The sequence below is a fragment of the Marmota monax genome, unplaced genomic scaffold (assembly GCF_021218885.2).
Source record: "Marmota monax isolate L192 unplaced genomic scaffold, Marmota_monax_Labrador192_F-V1.1 WCK01_AAM20220418_F8-fsc00105, whole genome shotgun sequence".
Classification (NCBI taxonomy): domain Eukaryota; kingdom Metazoa; phylum Chordata; class Mammalia; order Rodentia; family Sciuridae; genus Marmota; species Marmota monax.
In genome coordinates, this window is record NW_026692947.1 from 475,645 (window position 1) to 496,859 (window position 21,215).

Sequence of the window (21,215 nt, forward strand, 5' to 3'; positions counted from 1 at the left end):
CAGAATTTTTTTTTGTAGTAACTGACCCAAAGCTTTGCAGAAATAGCCTTGAACATAGTTTTGCCACAACTCGTTTTCCATCAGTAGAATTAAAAGATTAGTATTGCTTTTCCAAGTGTAAAGAGTTATGATCTTTTCTCCACCATGTTACCTGACAGTTCAGTGGGACCCACCTTTGGTTTATTTTCTTACCTACCTAGAAATGAAACTTCACAATGGGTTATGTTCTTATCTCTGGGCCAATCCTGGATGGAGAAAGAAGGATAGATGATAACCTACCAAATACCCTTTTCTATGTCAACAGTGTCTTGGTAGAGGTTTTTTGTTGTTGTTAATTTTTTTTTAAGTTGTAGATGGACACAATACCTTTATTTTATTTATTTATTATTATGTGATGCGGAGTATCGAATCCAGTACCTCACAAGTGCTAGGTGAGCACTCTACCACTGACTCACAACCCCAGCCTCTTGGTAACGGTTTTCTAGAAGATTCAGAAGAAGTTTTCTAGAAGCCTGATTTTTCAAACATATTCCAACTGACTGGGTCTATATCTATCCATATATGCTTCACATGAACAGCATACTCAATATGTATCAACTGAAACAAAATATTCATTTTATCCCCTTATCTATCCCTCTTTCTCATAAATCTAGCTCTGTTAGGATTCTGAAACAGGTAGATGGAAGGCAACTGAACATGAGAACATACTTGAAGATTTCAGAAGGAGACCTCTGCCTCCAAGTGCTTAAAAGGGAGTCCCTAGGCTGCGTTGTGGCTCAGTGGTAAAGCGCTTGCCTAGTATGTGTGAGGCACTGGGTTTGATTCTCAGCACCACATATATAAAAATTTTAAAAAGGTCCATGGAGATACACACACACACACACACACATACATACACATATATGGAGAGGGGAGTCCCTGGCACCTAGCAGAGCCACCTTTTCACAGGTATTTATGTTGTATTTTTCCAGAACTGACTTCAGAAGCACTGATCTAACACCCTTCTCAACATAGGGGTTGGTGGTAAGTTTCTAGGCTACATTCACATATTTCTTACATACAGAGAATGAATATTTCTTTTTTTAAAATCCTTATTTTATTTATTTATTTTTATGTGGTGCTGAGAATTGAACCCAGTGCCTTGCACATGCTAGGTGAACGCTCTCCCACTGAGCCACAACCCCAGCCCCCTCCAGAATGAATACTTCTAAGACTGGAGGAATAAAGGAGAAAATAGCATCACATTTTAAAAAAATTTAAGTTGGGGGCTGGAGATGTGGCTCAAGCGGTAGCACGCTCGCCTGGCATCCGGGGGGCAATTCTCAGCACCACATACAAATAAAGATGTTGTGTCCGCAGAAAACTAAAAGAATAAATAATAAAATTTTCTCTCTCTCTCTTAAAAAAAAATAAGTTGTATATGGACATGATAATTTTATTTATTTATTTATTTTAATGTGATGCTGAGGATTGAACCCAGTGCCTCACATGTGCCAGGCAAGCACTCTCCCACTGAGCCACAACTCCAGCCCCAATATTACATTTAAGACATAAAAACAAATTCATTTCAAATAGTCCCATATCCTCGCGTAAAATTTAAGATTATTTCTTAGCACTCCCTATTGTCTTTATCCACGGTTTATCAAAAATTTATCCATATGGTTAATATCATCTTTAATTCTTATGACCCTGGAAAGATGGATGTTTTTAGCCCTATTTAATTTTTTTTTCAGTTGCAGATGGACATAATACCTTTATTTATTTCTTTTTATGTGGTGCTGAGGATGGAACCCAGCACCTCACAAGTGCTAGGCAAGCGCTCTACCATTAAGATACAACCTCAGGCCCTTTAGCCCTATTTTACCGATGAGAAAATTGAGACTTGGGTTAAATGATTTGTGTGAATCCATATATATAATAACACAGATTTGTCTAACTCTAAAGCCCTAATTCTTCTAACACAACATAATTTTGCATTCTAATGCTTTCATTTTAGATTAGGTGGCTCTTTCTCTATATTGTCATATTTGTCTCTTGACAGCAGCATGACATCCCCTTATATTGTTACGCCATTATTACCCATCTGCTCTCTGCCCTTGGACATTTAGGTTGCTTCAGGTTTTTTATTGTAAACAATGCTGCTATAAGAATTTCTGTTGTTATACATGTAGCCTGTTTTCTTCTTTTGAATTATTTATTGGAGATGAATTCACAGGAGGGTATGACTAGGCAAAAGGTCAACATCTATTTGGCTCTAGCTATATGTTACTTAAGTGTCCTCTGAAAGAGTCCTACTGTGTCACTGTATCTTGAAAGAAAGTACTATATTCTATCACCAGCCCCTTGTGAGAGAGATAAGGCAAGCTCGGGTGGAACTACTAATGAAAACAGCCCTTTGTCCCTCTGCGTGGGTATGCCCCCAGGATCTTATAATGATTCCTGAAAATGATTTATGACATAAATATGCATACTCCAGAAGAAGACCCACACAGGAGGGTGAGAGTTCCCCTTCCTAGGAGAGGCTGCCTTGATGAAGTTGTCTTTTTGAAGTCATAAGATCAGCAGAAGGTTTTTCAAGCAACTGACATTTTTGTCTTGAATCAGATAGCAGCTCTCCACCCAGATAGGAAAGTTAGACTTGATTTCCCATTCCAAATTTGCAAAAGAGTTGGGATAACTTATGCCAAGGAAAGGAAGTCCTGACAGCTGGGAAAGGTTTCTGGAACTGTCAGGAAGTCACAAAAATGAGGGAAAGCTCTGTTGCAACTGTCAAAGGCTATTTTGAGAAATCTCTCCATCTTAATTATTATACATGATAAGAATACCATTTGAGACAATTGAAAGGTTTAGATTTAAATTATATGGCCAGGTCCTCTAGTGCATACCAGTCATTCCAGCAACTTGGGAGGCTGAGGCAGGAGGATCGTTTGAGGCCAGACTCAGCAAAAATTAAAAAAAAATAAAGTGGTCTGGGAACATAGCTCAGTGGTAAGGTGTCCTTGGGATGAATCCCCAGTACCATCATCATCATCATAACAACAACAACAACTAAAATTACATGGCACATAATAGGAAATCAGATGATAGATGTTATAATTATTAATATATGTGGTAACCATAGTATTCTCTAGGTAACAGTGCAGTAGGCATCGTGGGAAAAGAATGAACACTGAAAGCCAGCAGAACTGGTTTGACTATCTCCTTAACCAGGCGGGTTACCTCAGGCAAGTTTTTATCCTCTTTGAGATTCAATTTCATTATTTATAAAATATAGGTTATGATATTTATCTATAAATTTTGTTTCACAGATTAAATGAGTGCCTAGCACACATATAGTGCTTAATTCATAAATCTATCCATACTCCCGTGATTATAATCGCCTGTAATTCCAGTGACTTGGGAGGCTGAGTCAGGAGGATCACAAGTTCAATCACAAACCTCAGCAATTTACCAGCCCTAAGCAATTTAGTGAGATCCTGTTTCAGAATAAAAAAGGGCTGGGGATGTAGCTCAGTGGTAAAATGCCCCTGAGTTCAATCCCTAATAACTGATAATAATAATAATAATAATCCTGTGGTTAATCAAGTCTTCCCCTTGGGGAAGTCGTTTTCAAAGTTTAATGTAAATATCACTTAGAATTCTTGTCTATAGAGTGAGTTTCAGACTCTACCCCTGGAAACTGTTTCTATGGTTTGGGCCTAGGGAATCTGCATATATAAATTCCAAGGTGAATATGTTGCTGTGTTTATGAACCATACTTTGAGAAACACTTCCCTGCAGTCTCTGAGACTAAAAAGAAGAAAATAGTTTTCTGACACTAATATGCCACAAAAACTCTTAAGCATGCAGATGTAAAACCAAAGAGATCCTAATATTGCATGATTCCATTTTAATATGATTTATGTCATTCTCATTTGCTTAAAGGAATGAGAATTGTCTTAAAGTAACGTTTGCTTCTTTTAATCCTCAAAATATGGATAAATGCATGCTAATACTTCTCCTTATAATTGTCTTGATCCATCACAGCGATCTCTCGCCTCTGAACTGTGGTACCAATCTCTTGCCTCTAAACTGTGGTACTTCTCTCCCCCCTGAAGTGTTGACAAACATTACCATTTTAATCTTTCGTTATTTTGCCCTTTATTTGTGTCTCATCTCCCCAGATGGATTCTAAGTCCAAAGGCAGGGATCAATGTCTTTTATTGTTCTATATCTTACACAAGCATCTTGTAAAGGCTTTGTACATGATGTGTTTCAGAAATATAGTTTAATGAATATGTGGAGGCTCCTCTAAAGACTAGGCATGGAACCACCATATGACCCAGCTATACCACTCCTTGGTATTTACTCTGAAGATACATGCATACTCATGTTTGAAGCACACCATTCACAACAGCCAAACTATGGAACCAGCCTAGGTGTCCATCAGTGGATGAATGGATAATGAAAATGTGTTATGTATGCACAATGAAGTTTTATTCAGCCATAAAGACAAATGAAATTATGGCATTTGCAGGAAAATGTATGGAACTAGAGACCATCGTGTTAGGTGTAATAAGTCAAATTCAGAAAGTTAAGGGTCATATATTTTCTGTTATAATAGGAAGCTAGAGAGGATAAAGGAAAACAAAAATGGGGGTGGATCTCCTAAAAATCAAAGGGAGATCAGGAGAGAAAAAGGACCAAGGGAAGCAGGGGTGTGCTAGGGAGTGATATTGGTTAAATTATATTGTTATACTGTGTGCATGTACGAATAGTAACCACAAGTTCCATTAATATGTACAACTATAATGCACCAATAATAATATGGGAAAAGATGCAATAAGAAAGAAATATATTTTAATGAATATATATTCATACATATGTGTACACACACACATATCTGCATATATAAATATGCAGATTTATAAGATGAGACTTTATTTAGGCTTTCAGGCTTTGAAATCAATAGAATTGAGTAGGTTTCAGCCCCACGACAGCTCTGTAACTTCTCTGAGCCGGTTTTCTCATTGCAGGGTGGAAAGAACACCTTAAAGGTTGTTGGGAATTAAGTAAGGAGTATTCACAAGGTTCCTAGCAAACTGCCTACTACCGGTTTCTTTTTAAGTGAAAGACACTTGCCCTTGCTATTATATCTAAAATACCACATAGAATAATAGAACTGCCTTAGATATTTATGTTCAGATGCAAAATAATGAACAACTGATTGTCTTCAAGCAAAGTTGAATTTTCTCTTTCTTCCTTTTTAAAGTCTAGAATTTTAAGCTTTAAGCAACAGATTATCCAGAAATTTGCATGGATTCCCTATAGAGATGGGAAAGGACACAAAACAGCCATTTTACCAGTCTGGGGCTTTCACACAGAGCAGTACAACCAGGGTTTAAATATATGCTTTACAGACCTTCTCTGTTCAAATGATAATCATGACTCTCCTCACATTACTAAGGAACATCCAGCACCCAGAATAAGGAATATGTATCCTACCTGAAATGAGAAGCATAAGCTTCCGGCTTCTCATATAGGTAGAAGATTCACCAGCCTCTCATGAGAGAGACACTGGGATCTCCTGTGTAGGTCTTATGGCTGTTTCAAGAAAAAAATTATTACAAGCTAGCAGTCTGGGTTTGCTTACTCCTTTGAAATACTGCCAGTTAAATGTCAGAGACTCTGTGCTATGGAGGAAATAACATATACTATTTCTGCATAAATATAGTAATTGCAGCTTCATTTCTAAAGGAGAAAAAAATTGTCTCAGGAGTCTGAGTCAGGAGGATGTCAAGTTCCAGTCAGCCTCAGCAACTTAGCAAGACTCTGTCTCAGAAAGATGGGAGGATGGGGATGTGGTTCAATGGTCAAGTGTCCCCAGTTCAATCCAAAGTACTGCAGGGGGCGGGGAGGCAAAAATTTGAGACAATTCTTAGTGACTAAGAATAAAGTGGATAGTGGTTAAATAAACCATGATCTGAACCAGGCACAGTGGTGCACACCTGTAATCCCAGGTACTTGATAGGCTGAGGCAGGTGGATCGCAAGTTCAAGGCCAGCTTGGGCAACTTACTAAGACCCTGTATCCAAATAAAAAATATACCGGCATGTAACTTAGTGGTAGAGCACCCCTGGGTTCTATCTCCAATACTGCAAAAAAAATTTAAAAATTAAAAAAAGGAAGAAGAAAAAGAAAGAAATGTTCACTTGATAGATGGCTAAGCTGTCACTTAAAATGTTTACTTACATATACAGAATATGACTAAGTAATACAGAATATGACTAAGTAATAACATATGGAATAGAATAAGAAAATATAATAACATGTAAAATGCTTCCAAGTACAATAAAAAAATAAATAAATAAATAAAATTTTGTTTACTCTCAGAGCCCTCTCCGATTCTGGTATATAGAGTCTTCCCTGCCCTCCCATCCTCTTACCATAGCCAATAAAAACCTTACACTTAGGTGGTGGGATTGTGACATCATCGACAATTCAGCCAATCTCCTTAATGATTATTTGCATAGTTTACTCCTCCTAACCCAACAGAATTCAATTTCTTTTAGGAAAAGCCTTGAATGGAAATGTTAAATCTACAACAGAAAAGGAAGAAAGTCACATTAACAAAGAAATATTTGCAATAATATTGGTATCAAAATACAGTGATCAAAATTATATCTAGTTCCTCTCGAAAGTACTTTTACATTCTAAGCACTCTACTCAGTATGTTAAGTCTTAAATAGCTGACAACTACTTATCCATTTGATGTTAAAAATTTTTTAAAGGTACTACTACAGGGTAGAAAACAGAACTTCTTGAATAATCTGCAAGCCTCTTATTATTGGTAAAAGAGAAGGCTTTTATTTCTCTGACCTAATTGCTCTTATTAAAAGATGAAAATTAAAAAAAAAAAAAAAAACTCCCTATACTTACCTGTTGATTTTGACACCTTATAATGAATCATCAGTTTATCAAAGTACATGACCTGGATGTTGGCAAGGGAGCAGGATTTCATAATCCTGCTCTTTATCATCCTTGTTTATATACTTACTGGATTTAGCAAAATCTGATACTACCAACAGTGTTCCCATCCCCACCCCCAGCCCACCACCAGTACTGGGGATTGAATCCAAGGGTGCTCTACTACTGAGATACACCCTAGCCCTTTTCATTTTTTATTTTGAGTCACAGTTTGCTAAATTGCCCAGGCTGGCCTTGAACTTATGATCCTCCTAGGCTTAGCTCCCAAGTTGTTGGGATTACAAGAGTACCACCATGTCCAACTCATTATTTTAACCAAGGTTTCGGTTCACAAAAAGCTTTGAGTTTAGTGGGTTAATTCTGCCTTTCTCATATAACAGAGAAAGGGGCTTCAACAAGTTAGTTATGTTTGTTTTGTTCAGGTTTACTGAGCATATATCATGTGTCAAGTGCTTTCACATGCATTGTCAAGTTAATCTTCACAGCAATCATATGGGGATAGATGTTAGCCCTATTTGTAGATGAGAAGAACAACAAGGGTCAAAGAGGTTAAGCAGGGGGCTGGGGCTGTAGCTCAGAGGCAGAGCACTTCCCTAGCATGTATGAGGCACTGGGTTCGATCCTCAGCATCACATGAAAAATAAATAAATAAAATAAAGGCATGCTGTCCATCTACAACTATAAAAACAAACAAACAACCAACAAAAAAAAAGAGGTTAAGCAGGCCAAGAGTAAGAAAAATATAATTTTTTTGAGAGCCAGAACTCTCTTTTTTTTAAAATTTATTTTTTAGTTTTAGGTGGACACAATATCTTTATTTTATATTTATGTGGTGCCGAGGATCAAACCCAGTGCCTCATGCATACTAGGCAAGCACTCTATCACTGAGCCATAACCCCACCCCAAGAACCAAAATTCTTATGAGTTTTCTGACTAGTACTCTTCCTATTACACCATGCTATTTACTTACAATTAACAAGATGTGCCAAAATGGAATGGAAATACTACTTTTAAAAACCAAATATAACCACTTACACTGTAAATCTGCAAATGTTTATCTTAATCTTGATTATCAAAACATAGTTTGTGCTTGTTTATATTTTCCTAAATAAGTAGAACAATAGAATGACCCAGTCCTTCAAACAAAAGTTCAGTCAAAGTATTTTCAAGTTCTATTTATCTTAAATACTCAATAGTTTACTATGGCAAGTGAAAATTTGCCATTTACTTTGAACTGGTGGTTGCAGGTTTCTTAGCTCTCTGCACAGTCTTCCCACCCAAACTTCTTGGGCAATAGCATATTTGTTTTAAATGTGTGGGTCATATTTGAACTCCCAGGAGAGAATCATTGGAATGAAATGGGCGACCCTTTTGAAACTGGACATCTGTTATGATAGCTACGGTCTTACTCTGTGCCAGGCAATGTCTAAGTGTTTTACATATACTATCCAATACTCTAAAAGGTAGATATTATGATTATCACTATTGGAGAATTAGCACATAAAGAATTTATGCTGGGTCCTAGGGCTGGGTTGTGGCTCAGTGGTAGAGTGCTTGCCTAGCATATGTTCAATCCCCAACACATGTAAAAATAAACAAATAAAATAAATGTATTTTTTTAAAAAAGAGTTTACTGCTGGGGTGTTGCTTATTGGCAGAGCACTTTGCTTAGCATGCATGAGACTCTGGGTTCAATCCTCAGACCAAAAAAAAAGTTGATTTTACAAAACACACCGGACTTTTGATGATCTGCATCACACCTTGTTAGATATGGCCACAAACAAGAAATTTGGCCATCATGTTCTAAGTATATGTTAATATAAAAATTGAACTTAAGAACAAATTCAATCTATTATAGAAATGAGGTATACCTGCCCGCCAAAGCAGTCCATGCTTGCAATCCCAGCTACTCTGGAGGCTGAAGCAGGAGGATTGCAAATTTAAGGAAAGCTTGAGTCATAGTGGGCAATTTAATGAGATCCTATCTCACGAAAACAAAAGGGTTGGGGATGTATAGCTCAATGGTAGAGCAACCCTGGATTCAATCACTGGTAATGCAAGGGGAAAAAGAGAAGGAGGAAGAGAAGGAGAAGAAATGAGGCATAATTCAAAATTATAATGCTCTCTGTTTCTTTAGAAGTTCACAAAGAATCCCTCCACTTCTCTTCAATTTAGAGTCAGGCTATGAACACTGTCAATGTGTGCTCATCATTCATTCATCACCACTTATCACCCAAGACCTGTCCAGGATCTGTGGGGCCTCTGCACTTCTCTGGACCAACTCTGGAAGGGGGCAATAGGTTCCTCTGCCTTACATCTTGCACCATAGAAATCTGCTCCCACCATTTCTGTCTAGTCCTGCCCACGATCTACACTGGCATTCTGCCATTCCTCATCATTGAAAATGCTAAAAGATTATAGCTTTCTGTTTCCGAATTGTGCCTGATTCTGTGTAGTGGATGTGGTGGGGGGTGGTTCTGCATTCCCAGCCCATCCTAAATTTCTGTCTTCTAAAAAAGGAGCTGCTTAGTTTAGCAAGTGGCTGCCTGCATGTAGTAAATTCTTAACAACTTAGTCTCTTCTAGGATACTCATTAAAATGAGTGGTTGGAATGGGAAGAAGACAGAGTCAGGAAACTCATAGACTAGTGGGACTGAAGTGAGGGTAGAATGGCCCAATGGGTGTGAGAAAGATTGGTAAACTATAAAATCCTTCAGAGATCATCACTGTGACTCACAGACTTTGAAAGGCCTTTCACCACAGTCTAGGTCAAAGTTCTTCGGAAGTTAACCTGTTAGAATTCCCCAGATAGACTGTCAAATTTGCATTTCTCTCAGGTTCCCAGGGTTGCTGATGCTGCTGGTCCAAGGACCACACCTTGAGAACCACTGGTTGCTGGATAAGCAAAATCCATTGTAAACACAGCAGACATGCGATTTGAACCCAGACAGTCATTATTACTACTCCCCATAACTCGGTAACCCACATTTGCTCTCTTCAAGCTACAGCCGTTTGGCTGATGTTTATGGGCAAGATCACTCCTTTTCTATTCTTCCGTATGTATCAACTTCCTGACAACAATACTCATTTACAGTAATCAAAGGACTCTATCGTTATTGTCCTTTAATATGAAATACTGTCCAATTTCTGAGCCTAAAACTAAGACTCTTAAACTGGGGGAAGGAGCGATGGGGCAGATCACACCCTCCCCTTAGCATTTGCGGCTGAAAGTAAGCATAGGTTTGTGACTCGACTAAGTATCCTGGAAGGGATCTGTGTCTCTCACAGAAGGGATGAATACAATACAATAGGCAAATTTAAGGGCGGGGTGAGAGCAGTGATGATAAACATCCCTATTGTGCCCCCTCTCCGCCAAATATAGCGAGTGGGGGATGGATGGATCCCGGGAACGGCTCCCCAGGGAAAGTCCCTCAAGCAGCTGCCCAAACCATGTGTCTCGTGGACCGCAGCCCCCGCCCCTACCCGGCAGCCGGCTCTCCGCAATGCTAAAACGCAGCAGCACGTCGCCCTCCAGACCTCTCTTGGGGGATCGCACGGTGCAACCAACCCCAAAAACGTGGCCGCGCGACGCCCCCTCAGCCCTCAGGCCTTCCCATTGGCCGGATGCGGTTGTCACTCGCTCCTCGCCTCGCCTTCCAGCTCGCGGGCGGAGGCCGCAGGGCGGGGTAGGTTGCGCGCTCGCGGCGGGCTCTGGCCGCGGCCGCGGCTTTGCAGCAGGCTGCACGGCGGGCGGGGAGCGGGGCGCGAGGGCAGGGGAGGAGGCCGGGCGCGCTGCGGGATCCGCGGCCGGCCCATGCGGGGCGAGGGCCAGCGGCAGGGCCGGGGGCCGCAGCCGGCGCAGGGGGAGGCCAACGAGGACCTGCCCCGCCGGCTGCCCCGTGCCCTGCCTCGCCCAGCAACCCCGCCAACGGTGAGGGATGCGCTGTGGCGCCCGGATCCCCTGCGCCCTGCCCATGCCCTGAAGCAGAAAGTTTGGGGGTCGGGGACTGCCTTCCTCTTCCCCTGCAATGACTGCCCAAGGACTCCTGCTGCCCAGCTTGGACTGTGACCTGCCTTCGTTCCCCAGGTCGGAATGAACACTTCCAAGGCTCCCCCTCCTCGCCCCTCCCTCATCCTCCTTAAAAAAATTTTTTTTTCTAAATTCAAAAAAATCGTGATCTGCTGACTCCCCTCCATAATTTAGACCCCAGGTCTTCATTTCTGAATATAAGAGGGGGTGCGGTCTCCCCCAAGACGGCGCGCTGGAAGGACAGGTTCCCCTTGCCGACCCACATACACCATGAAGAGGTGCAAATCGGACGAGCTGCAGCAACAACAGGGTGAGGAGGATGGAGCTGGGCTGGAAGATGCAGCTTGCCACCTGCCAGGCGCGGAACTCCGGCCTGGGGAGGCCACGGGTGCTAACTCCGCTGGCGGGCCAACTTCAGATGCGGGCGCTGCGGCGGCGGCACCCAACCCGGGTCCCCGAACTAAGCCTCCTGATTTAAAGGTGAGCGCAGACCATCCCTTGGCAAGCCCAGCCCGCGACGTAGCTTTCCCCACCCCATCCCGAAGTGCTTTAACTGTACAAAAGTGATGGGGAAGCCAGGCAAAGGTCAACAAGGATGAGTGGATGTTCGGCTAGAATCCTAGAGGGGACATTAGGTACCATTTGAGCCTCAGTCTGTCAGCTCCTTTTCAGGCCTATGTGTTTGTTCCCTTTTATTCAGCAGACGTTCTAGTGACTCACCCATCTGAGATTGCTTGAATAACGTGTGTGAAGTGCTATTCGCAGACAAAGGGCTGGAGAAATTCAAGATGCTATCCAAAAACTTGATATCACTTTTCTCCTGTAGGATGGCAAGGGAAGAAGATTGCTGGGTGGGAGGCCAAGTAGGTGACCCTTAGTCTCTTTTGCCAGTTGCTCCTTGGGAATTTTTGAGCACCTTTCCAGGGTGAAGCTCAGTTTGTCCATCTGTGAAAGGGGGATGTGGATTTCTTGCCGTTAGGTGGAGCCAGAGGTTAAGCGAGCGCTTGGAGATCCCTGCCTGCCGAACCAACCCCCAGGGTGGAGAACTGACAGGTGGCGGAGCATTGCTGGGGCTGGTTGGGGCCTGGTTGGGTTCAAGTTGCACACACGCTGAGCCGGCAGCTAGAACCAGAATCCACAAGAGCCCTTCACATGGAGCTGTTTATTTTCCAGCCTGAGGTTGTCTAGACAATTGGCGAGCTGTATTGAATATATCTCTTTATCAATTAAAACAGCAGCAGAGATAAATAATGTACCTTTGCTGGAGCCGCCACAGAAACCGTGGGCTTAGGCTCTTCCAGCCAGTTCAGGAAGGAGCTGAGCGGGATGTCAGTCCCAGGAAGGAACTTAGATGCCTTGGAGATTGATGCCTCAGGGGATTTTCTCCAGAGACGGTGCAGGGTCTGGGCTAGGGGAGCAGAAAGGACTCCCATTAGGTAAATAAAGCCTGTATCCTATGGCAGCGGGCACTAAGGAACTCACCAGAATAAGCCAATGACATTCCTCATTTGGCCTGAGCAGCTTGGAGTCAGGAAGTCAGAGCACAGGTGAGTGTCTGCTTTTACCTGGGTATGTTTGTTGACTGTGTTCCTCTATTCCTTGGGGAGGGGGACAGCTAGCTCCTCATTGTGTGTCCTTTTAAAAATTTGTGGTAGTTATTCCCATGGGACCTCTGGTTCTGCCGATGCCCTTTTCAGAGGTCTGTGGCTAGCCTGGGGTCTGAAGATGGGCTCTGCTGGATAGGCTTTGTGCATGAAGCTTGCCCAAGTCCTTGGTGTCTGTCCCAGCTGTCACCTCCGAGTCTACCTTGTGTGATCAGGAGGTGTTTCCTGTTTTATGTGAGATGGTGAAAGGAAAGGGGTCCCCTCGATGCCATAGGGGGGAGGAGGCAAGTCAGAGGAGCTGCACTGGCCTAGATGGGACCCTTACTGTGAGTCCATGAGAGGCAACCTTGGAGACACCCCCACTCTCCATTCTGTCCCCCTGATGCCTTCTTGAGGAGAGGGGCTGGCCTCAGTGTGGGGGCTGCAGCATCTTTCTCTGTCAACAGGCTGCCTTAACCTCACTCCTTCCTACCGTCCTTTATCGTCCCTTTTTCCTTCCTTTCTTTCTTTCTTTCCTTTCTTTCTTTCTCACCCTCCTTCTGGTTAGGGGCAGATACAACAATTCTGTACTTGATATTAACTACTGAAACTACTAAACTGCCCTGAACCAGAATTGAGATCAGGTATGAGAAGAGGACCCCCTTCCAAAAAAAAAAAAAAAACACCCACAATATGAGCCGAGCTGCCGCCTGCTCGTGGGAGCAGGGGAAACACAGGAGCCTTTTCCTGTTTATCTCTGTCTGATTCAGCATAGCATGTTTACTATAGGAAGGAGGCTTCCCAACCAAAATTTGAGGGCCACCATAATTTGATTGGTTGTGTGATCTCAGGCGGATCACTCAACTTTTCTGAGGGAAGGGAGTAGAAATATGCTCACATGTCCAAACTTGTTTTGCAGTTATGGAAAAGTTGTTTTCTATGGCTAACAGTTTTCTAGTGATGGAAAAATTCCACCATTGGCTCTGGAACTGGGTAGAAGCTGACTTGTTCTGGATGAGATATTGGTGCCCAAAAGGGGCAAGTTTCATTTTTAATACCCCCCGCCCTGCACCTGTGTTTGGTTGAGGCTCATCAGCAGTTCTAGTTTGTTTTTGTTTTAAATTTGAACTTTGTATGAAATAGGAACTTTTAGTCCCTTAATCTTGCTTCTGTTTTCTTATGACAACCTGAGGCTCGGAATAGATTAAGTGCATTGGAGAAAATCATCTTGAAAAAGGGACAAATAATCATAAGAGCCTATGTCTAAAATATCTCCATGGTAGGAGAGGAAGAAGAGAGAATTTTAGTCTTTGCCAAAGAGATGTGACTGACACTTCACTAACGAAAGGTATCATAGACCTTTGGTCTCCCTCTGGTCCTTAGCACTGTAGAGTTTTGAACTGTGCACTGTACATTTCTTTTTTTTTTTTTTTTTTTCCCCTGTAGTGCTGGGGATGGAACCCAGGGCTTCCTCCATGCTAAGCAAGCCACTGAGCCACACCCCCAGCCTGTAGATTTCTTCTATGATGTCTGGGATCTGTGATTAAATGACAATCTTAAAACTGTAACTATAACAGGAAAATAACCTGAAAATGGGCATTTTGTCCCCCTGTCCCCAAAGCTTGTAAATACTTTGGGAGCTGTCTCTACCACTCAAAACCTTGTGTGTCCTTGGGGGTAGTCTTAGCAGACTGGGAGCCTAACACATCAGTCATACTCCCCAGCTACTTGGTTGGAGTCCTGTTAAACCCTTTGAGCTGATATCTCCACTCACGTATTCTCATTATCCAGTCCTTTGCTGCCACCAGATTCCCTGCTGGTTGGGAGCAGATGCTGGGATATCTGGCCACAGAGTGTGCTGATCAAAAGCACAGCAGAATTCTCCAGTGAGGAGACCCAGCTCCAGTGAGAATGGGAGTAGAGAAGAATTTAGGGGAACCCTGCAGAAAGAGATCCTGTTAAAAATACAACTTGTAGCTGGGTGAGGTGGTGTACACCTGTAATCCCCAGTATTCTGGAGGCTGAAGCAGGAGGATCACAAGTTTGAGGCCAACTGGGGCAACTTTGTGAAAGCCTATCTCAAAAATCAAAACAAAACAAAAAAAGGGCTGGGGATGTAGGGCAGTGGTAGAGCACCTCTGGATTCGATCCCCAGTATCAAAAGCAAACAACAACAAAAAACCCAGCATGTAGAGATATCAAGGCCTGGGATGAGTGACTGAGCATAAGGATGTGCTGGTTCTGTCCTGAGAGACTAGAGAAGGCTGAAGTCAGGGGAGGACATTGCTCTCCTCACTTCTCCCTACCCAGAGGAATTGAGCCTTTCCTGAAAGGAAGGGTCAGGGGGTGCTGGCTATGGGCTTCCTGGATTCTCCTGAGGTTCTCTTTTCCCTCACAAAAGCCCCAGGAATAATTTCCCTGGGAATTTCTGAGCAGTATTAATGTCTTTCCCTGAGGACAAAAGGGTGCTGGAAATCCCATTGTTGCCCTTTGACTCAAGACTGATCCGAGTTCCAGCTCCTGTTCTTCTATTCATGTGCTACTCTGGTCTTCCTGCCTGCTGAGAAAGAGCAGGAAAAACAATTAGAAGCCAAGTAGCTGTGGGGAAGAGGCAGATGTTCTATCCCTTCTCTCCCTGCTGGCCCAACCTTCGCTGGTGACCACAGGTGCTCAGCCCCATGACCAGCCCAAGTTCTTTCAACTCGCCTGTGAAGAGCTCACTGGAGAAGGCTTGGTTCTGTCAAAGCTTATTGGACACCTTCAGCAGAAAAAGCACAGTTCTATTTTCATTTTCCTGTCTTTTACTTGTTTATTAATTTTAGCCAGGCTGGGGATAGAACCCAGGGCTCCGGGCAATTGCTCATCCCTGGGCTTCACCTCCAGCCCAAGGCACTGTTTAAAATAGTGAAGTAGGACATGCATATCAAAGTGCCTGAAAACAGATGTGCAGTTTAAGTGACAAAAGCAGAACAGACACCTCATCTGCTCATTGTTCAAGTCAAGAAAAAGAGCATTGATGTCCCCAAGAAGCCACTGCTTGTTTTTCTTTGTTTGTTTGTTTCTTTTTTTTTCTGTTGTTGTTGTTTGCTTTACTTTTTTTTTTTAAAGCCCAGTGCTTTGTTAAAGTTTGTGGGTCTCAGTTTCTCCCCTCCTCCTTTTTTTAATATTTATTTTTTAGTTGTAGTTGAAGACAATACCTTTATTTTATTTATTTATTTTTATGTGGCGCTGAGGATCGAACCCAGGGCCTCACGCATACTAGGCAAGCGTTAGACTGCTGAGCTACAATCCCAGCCCCCCCCCCCTTTTTTTTAATGAGAAGGAAGACAAGCTACTGCATAGGAATATGGGTGGGATAAAGGCATGTGTGTCCTGGGGTTCCCGGAGTCCCCAGATGGTGGGGTCTGTCCGACCTTGCTGCAATTGAGGCTCCTAGTTCAGCTTTGCAAGTGACAGGTTCAGTTTTGAAAATTCCTGCAGTCCTGTGGCAGCTGGACCCCTGGGGTAGATTTCATGGGTGGAATTCAGTAAATCTAAAAACAAGGAAGTGGGAAAGATGTTCTTTTGCAATGGGCACTGCCTTTGTCTCCAGGTGAGCTCCCAGGCCAAACAGGATAAAATACTTGCAGGAAAAAGTCGCCTTAGTTTAAGGGTGCTTCAAGCATCAGGCTGTGAATCAGAAATATAGGTTTAATCAGGAAAGGTAGAGAGGGGGAGGTGGGTTTAGAGCAAGCCATTAAAGAAAGGGCAAAACATTAATTACCAAATATGAAGAGAAGGGCTTTCTAACTGGAGGAAGTGAGATGGCAAGTGCCAATGGCCCCTTTGTGGGTCCATTGCTCTGTCCCCTCAGCTCTTGAAATAGTTAGGAACAGCAGAGGGTAGTGGGGAATGTGAAGGTGGCCAGTGCCCCCCTTCTTGCACCTGCTGTGAGGTGGGCAGAGGGCCCTGAGGCCCAGGATTGCCCCACGCTGTCCCCTCCAGCCTTCTGTGATATTCAGAGCAGCTCTTAGGTGGGCTCTGGAGGAACTGGTGACTGATGGGAACGCATGTGGCAAGCGAAGCTCTCTGTTCTCCTGCCACATGTTGGGTTCTAGATTCATTCCCAGCTGCCCTAGTTGCAGATCAGTGTTTACAGAATGTGCTGCTTTTTTGAGTCTCAGCTGCCAACCCCATTAGCAAGAATGTATCCCTCAAGAAGGACTTGAAACATCTGATAGGACCTGGATTGGGGGCTTAGAAGAAAGCCCGGGGTGTCAGGGGCTGGGGAAACTCAGGCAGTTGGTCCCTGGTAGTCTTTGAGCCAACTCAGAGCTCGGCTCAACTCTCAATTTTCCTCTGAGCAATGGCATCTCCCTTGGAAATCCCCGGGGACTAGGATGGTGCATTTTTGGAACGAGGCCATGGCTGGACAATGTCCACCTTTGTCAGCCAAACACTGAAGTCACTGTCCATGTTAAGGAGTTAGAACAGAACTGTTGGGGGAGAGAATAGCAGGTATGTTTTGTGATTATGTTAGAAAAATAATATTTGACTCTTCAAACCAACCCACTAAAGGCTTCCTTATTCTAGCCAAGTTCACTGAAGGATGAACACCCTGTGTGTTAAGGGTGCAAGTCCACCGAACTCTTTGTGAAGGCAGTGAACACATTCTGACCGTTTGGTCTATATTCATCTCCCCCCAAGCCAGCTCAATCTTGACACAAGGATGATAGTCTGAGTCAAGGGTGCAAGCGACAGCAGGAGGGATCTCAGACACAAGAAAAGGCTGCCATGGGCTAGGGTTGTAGCTCAGTGATAGAGGACTTGCCTCACATGTGTGAGGCACTGGGTTCGATCCTTAGCACCACACAGAAATAAATGAATAAAGATATTGTGTCCATCTACAACAACAAAAAAATATATTAAAAAAAAAAACGCTGCTTGACTGGACATTCTTAATTTGGGGGAAAAAACCAAGTCTATGGAAAAGGTATTTGCTTAAGATTTAAAAATGGTTTTGTGGGGCTGGGGATGTGGCTCAAGCGGTAGCACGCTCGCCTGGCATGCGTGCGGCCCGGGTTCGATCCTCAGCACCACATACAAAGATGTTGTGTCTGCCGAGAACTAAAATAAATAAATAAATAAATATTTTAAAAAAAATAAATAAAAATAAAAATGGTTTTGTGGACTTGGAACAAATAGTTAAATAGCAGTCACCATGTTTGCATTGAGATCTTTACAATGCAAAGGGACACAGAGATGTAGACACTAAGCCCCTGACCTCCACTCCCTGGAATTCTCATCAAGGATTCTATCCATCAGTAGGTGAGAAGTCGGATCAGGTTGGAAAGAGTCCTGGAAGCCATGTCACATAGCGGGCGCACGATTAATTTCAAAATAGGTGGCGCAGATAAAGAGCATGCAGGAGTTCAGAGCAGAGGATGATGGAAGCAGACTGGTGTGATCACAGAAGGCTTTATGGAGCGGGAGATGGCAAAGGACAAGGAGGACTGGAAGAGGCAGAGAGGGTGCACTGTGGCGGTAACTAATAAAAATCTACTACAGGGCTGGGCGCTGTGGCGCACACCTATAATCCCAGTGGCTCGGGAGGCTGAGGCAGGAGGATCAAGAGTTCAAAGCCAGCCTCAGCAATTTAGTGAAGCCTTAAGCATCTCAGTGAGACCCTGTCTCTAAATAAAATATTAAAAAGGGCTGGGGATGTGGCTCAGTAGTTAAGTGCCCCGGGGTTCAATCCCTGCTACCAAAAAAAAAAATCTACTATGGTATGTTGGTGTATGTTGAATCAATTCCATCCAAAGTCCCTGTGGCTGGGGTGACCTTTCTTGGCTTGCATGAGCTCCAGGCAGACCTCTCTAAGCAATAATAGAACAGGGAATGAAAATCAGTTTGGGATGAGAAATCATTTGTCCTTGAGTTGAGATCCACTTTTTAATGTCGACTGTGATGCTGGGGAAGAGAAAATGATTTCAAAAATCTCTCATTGCTGTGTTTCTAATAGAAACCCCAAACAAGCCTGAGCCAGGCAGCTGCTCCCTCTCCTTCATCACCTTGGTCACCAGTGGTTCCTGTCCTGCACACCCCCCCCACCCTAGGCTGCCCACCCAGAGCTTCTCAAGGGCAACTGGAGACTTTCAGAATCCACTCTGGATCCTGACAGTAGAACTCTGTGGGTTTTTACATGATTAGCTCTGTAATGCTGGCCCTGTTTCCATAGAGACCCTATAAATAGAGGGAACGTTGGCGACCTAGGCTTGCAAAGGCTCAGGGTGACCCAGTCACCCCGCCAAACCCTGGCAGCCATACCTTTGGTGGGGAAGAGGGAGCTTCAGATCTAGGTGGGAGGAAGGGCCACGCAGTCATCTGCCAGGCAGGATAATTATCTGTAGGTTAGTGTGACTTTCTAAGATCCTTTCAGCTTTTCTGGGATTTGTTGAGAGCAAATTGGAAACTGCTTATGGCCATTTTTAACCAGATGGTGCCAAAGTCATTGTACCTCCAGGCATTTTCTTTTGGGCTTCGTGAAGCTGTGTTTGCAGAATTTGGAGCAAACTTCCCCTTTAGGGACCCACACCCAGGGAGGAAAACGGATGAAGCCTAACTGTTCAGAAACCACAGGCTTCTCTGGAAGGATCTCTCCGAAACGATCTAGTCCACCCGTTCCTCCTGAGGGGACGATGCCACCCAAAGACAGTTGCAGGGAGGAGACAGTGCACTTCCCTCACTGTCCTCCCAGGTGTCCACAGCCCATCCTGGGAAGTGCCCCTTTCTGGCTCCCTGCTGGGGACACTCTTCTTGCTCCCTTCCTGGTGAGAGCTCTGTTTGTGTTCCACTTCTAACTCGACAGCTCAGCTCTTTTCCTAATGCATGGCTTCGTTGGCCACCAAAATGGTTTTTTGGCAGCTGGAGAAAAGCAAAAGTCAGTGTGGAAAAGCAAGTGACATTTAGTAGCTGGAACCTGTTAGTCAGAGCAGGTGGTGCTTTCTGCTGCGTTGGCGGCTAAGTTCCCTCAAGCTAGTCACCATGGTTTTCCTCACTTTTGAAACTTGTGGCTGGTTATGTGTATGTGCTGAGCTTTTTCTTTCTTTTCTTTCTTTTTTTTTTTTTAAACACTTACCGTATTATGTCAAAACTCCTTAACCATCTCCTCCCTGACACCCACGTGTAGAGGCAGCCCAGCCCGTGCGTGTGTCACCCTGCTGTTCTTGCCTCACACCTTGAACACGGGGGACCTTCCCCCCCATAACGTTCTTTGACTTTTTGTTGTTGTTGTTCTTTTCCCTCTTGCCTTCTGTGGACCTTAATATGAGTCCTCAGTGCTGCTGGAGCAAGAGTCCTGTGGTCACCTGGTCATCACCCCTGGCTTGAATAGCTGAGGTGGGGGAAGCTGAAGCCCACGTGGTTGAAGGTCTCGTCCAGGTCCTATAATGTGTCCACAAGTACAATTCAGGGATGTAGAGCCTTCTGACCCAGGCGTTTTCATTCGGTGTGGACCCTGCCTTGGACACTGTTCATGCAAACACTATATCTGGTTTTGCCTTGCAGTCAGTATGTGGGGCCAATAAAGCTAAATTAAAAGTTGGGGACTCATCAGTGTGGTTTGGATGAACTGCTCAGCTGCGTTGTGCCTCAGTTTCTTTGCTTGCAAAATGGAGACACTGACAGTGTTATCAGCTTGGAGGGTTCTTGTACTCTCCATCAGAAGGATCCGATTAAGGCTCAACTACCTTACCACCAGAAGACAACTCTTTTTTTTTTTTTTTTTTTTTTTGTGGTACTGGGATTGAACCACTGAGCCACATCCCCAGTCCTATTTTGTATTTTATTTAGAGACAGAGTCTCCCTGAGTTGCTTAGTGTCTCACTTTGGCTGAGGCTGGCTTTGAACTCAAGATCCTCCTGCCTCAGCCTCTGGAACCACTGGGATTACAGGTGTGTGCCAACGAGCCCAGTGGGAACACACTATTTTTTTTCTTTAATATTTTTTAGGTATCATTGGGCCTTCATTTTAATTATTTATATATGGTGCTGAGAATCGATCCCAGTGCCTCACACATGCTAGGCAAGTGCTCTACCACTGAGCCACACCCTCAACCCCCAGGGAACGCAACTCTTTATTGAGATTTCTTGTTTGAGCTGAAGGGAGATGCAGCACTGACCAAGAGGGAGTCACACTGGCTCTCTGGACAAAGGAAAGAGCTTTTATTTTCTCTCAAAGGAGAGAGTTGCATTTGTGTGAAAGGGTGGTGGGTTAGAGTTTAGGAATCTAAGTTGGCATTGGGTGCCTTTTTTAAAAAACTTTTTTTATGTGTTCTAATTAGTTATACATGAGAGCAGAATGCATTTTATTCATTGTACACAAATGGAACACAACTTTTCATTCTCTGGTTGTAATGACATAGAGTTTCACCACACGTGCTGTCATACATACAGGGTAATGATGTTCATCTCATTCCACCATCTTCTTACCCCCGATACCCCCCTTCCTCCCTCCCCTTTGCCCAATCAGAGTTCCTCCATTCTCCTCATGCCCCGCCCCCATTATGGGTCAGCATCCACTTATCAGAGAGAACATTCGTCTTTTGGTTTTGGGGGATTGGCTTACTTTGCTTAGTATGATATTGACATTGGTTGCAT

General features: G+C 43.7%; 1 protein-coding gene across 2 annotated transcripts in view; it reads left to right on the forward strand.

Annotated features, from left to right (window-relative positions):
- Positions 1 to 10,796: 10,796 nt before the first annotated feature.
- The window catches only part of Tmcc2 (transmembrane and coiled-coil domain family 2), a 43,099-nt gene continuing 32,680 nt past the window's right edge, over positions 10,797 to 21,215 (forward strand). Inside the window, exons 1-2 of one of the 2 annotated variants that reach the window (XM_046452275.2) lie at positions 10,797 to 11,053; positions 11,171 to 11,476. In XM_046452275.2, coding sequence (XP_046308231.1) covers positions 11,267 to 11,476 — 210 coding nt within the window. In that variant the 5' untranslated portion in view covers positions 10,797 to 11,053; positions 11,171 to 11,266. Of the gene's footprint in view, positions 11,054 to 11,170; positions 11,477 to 11,898; positions 12,544 to 21,215 lie in introns of those variants that run through there. The other variant, XM_046452276.2, reaches the window with a different exon arrangement.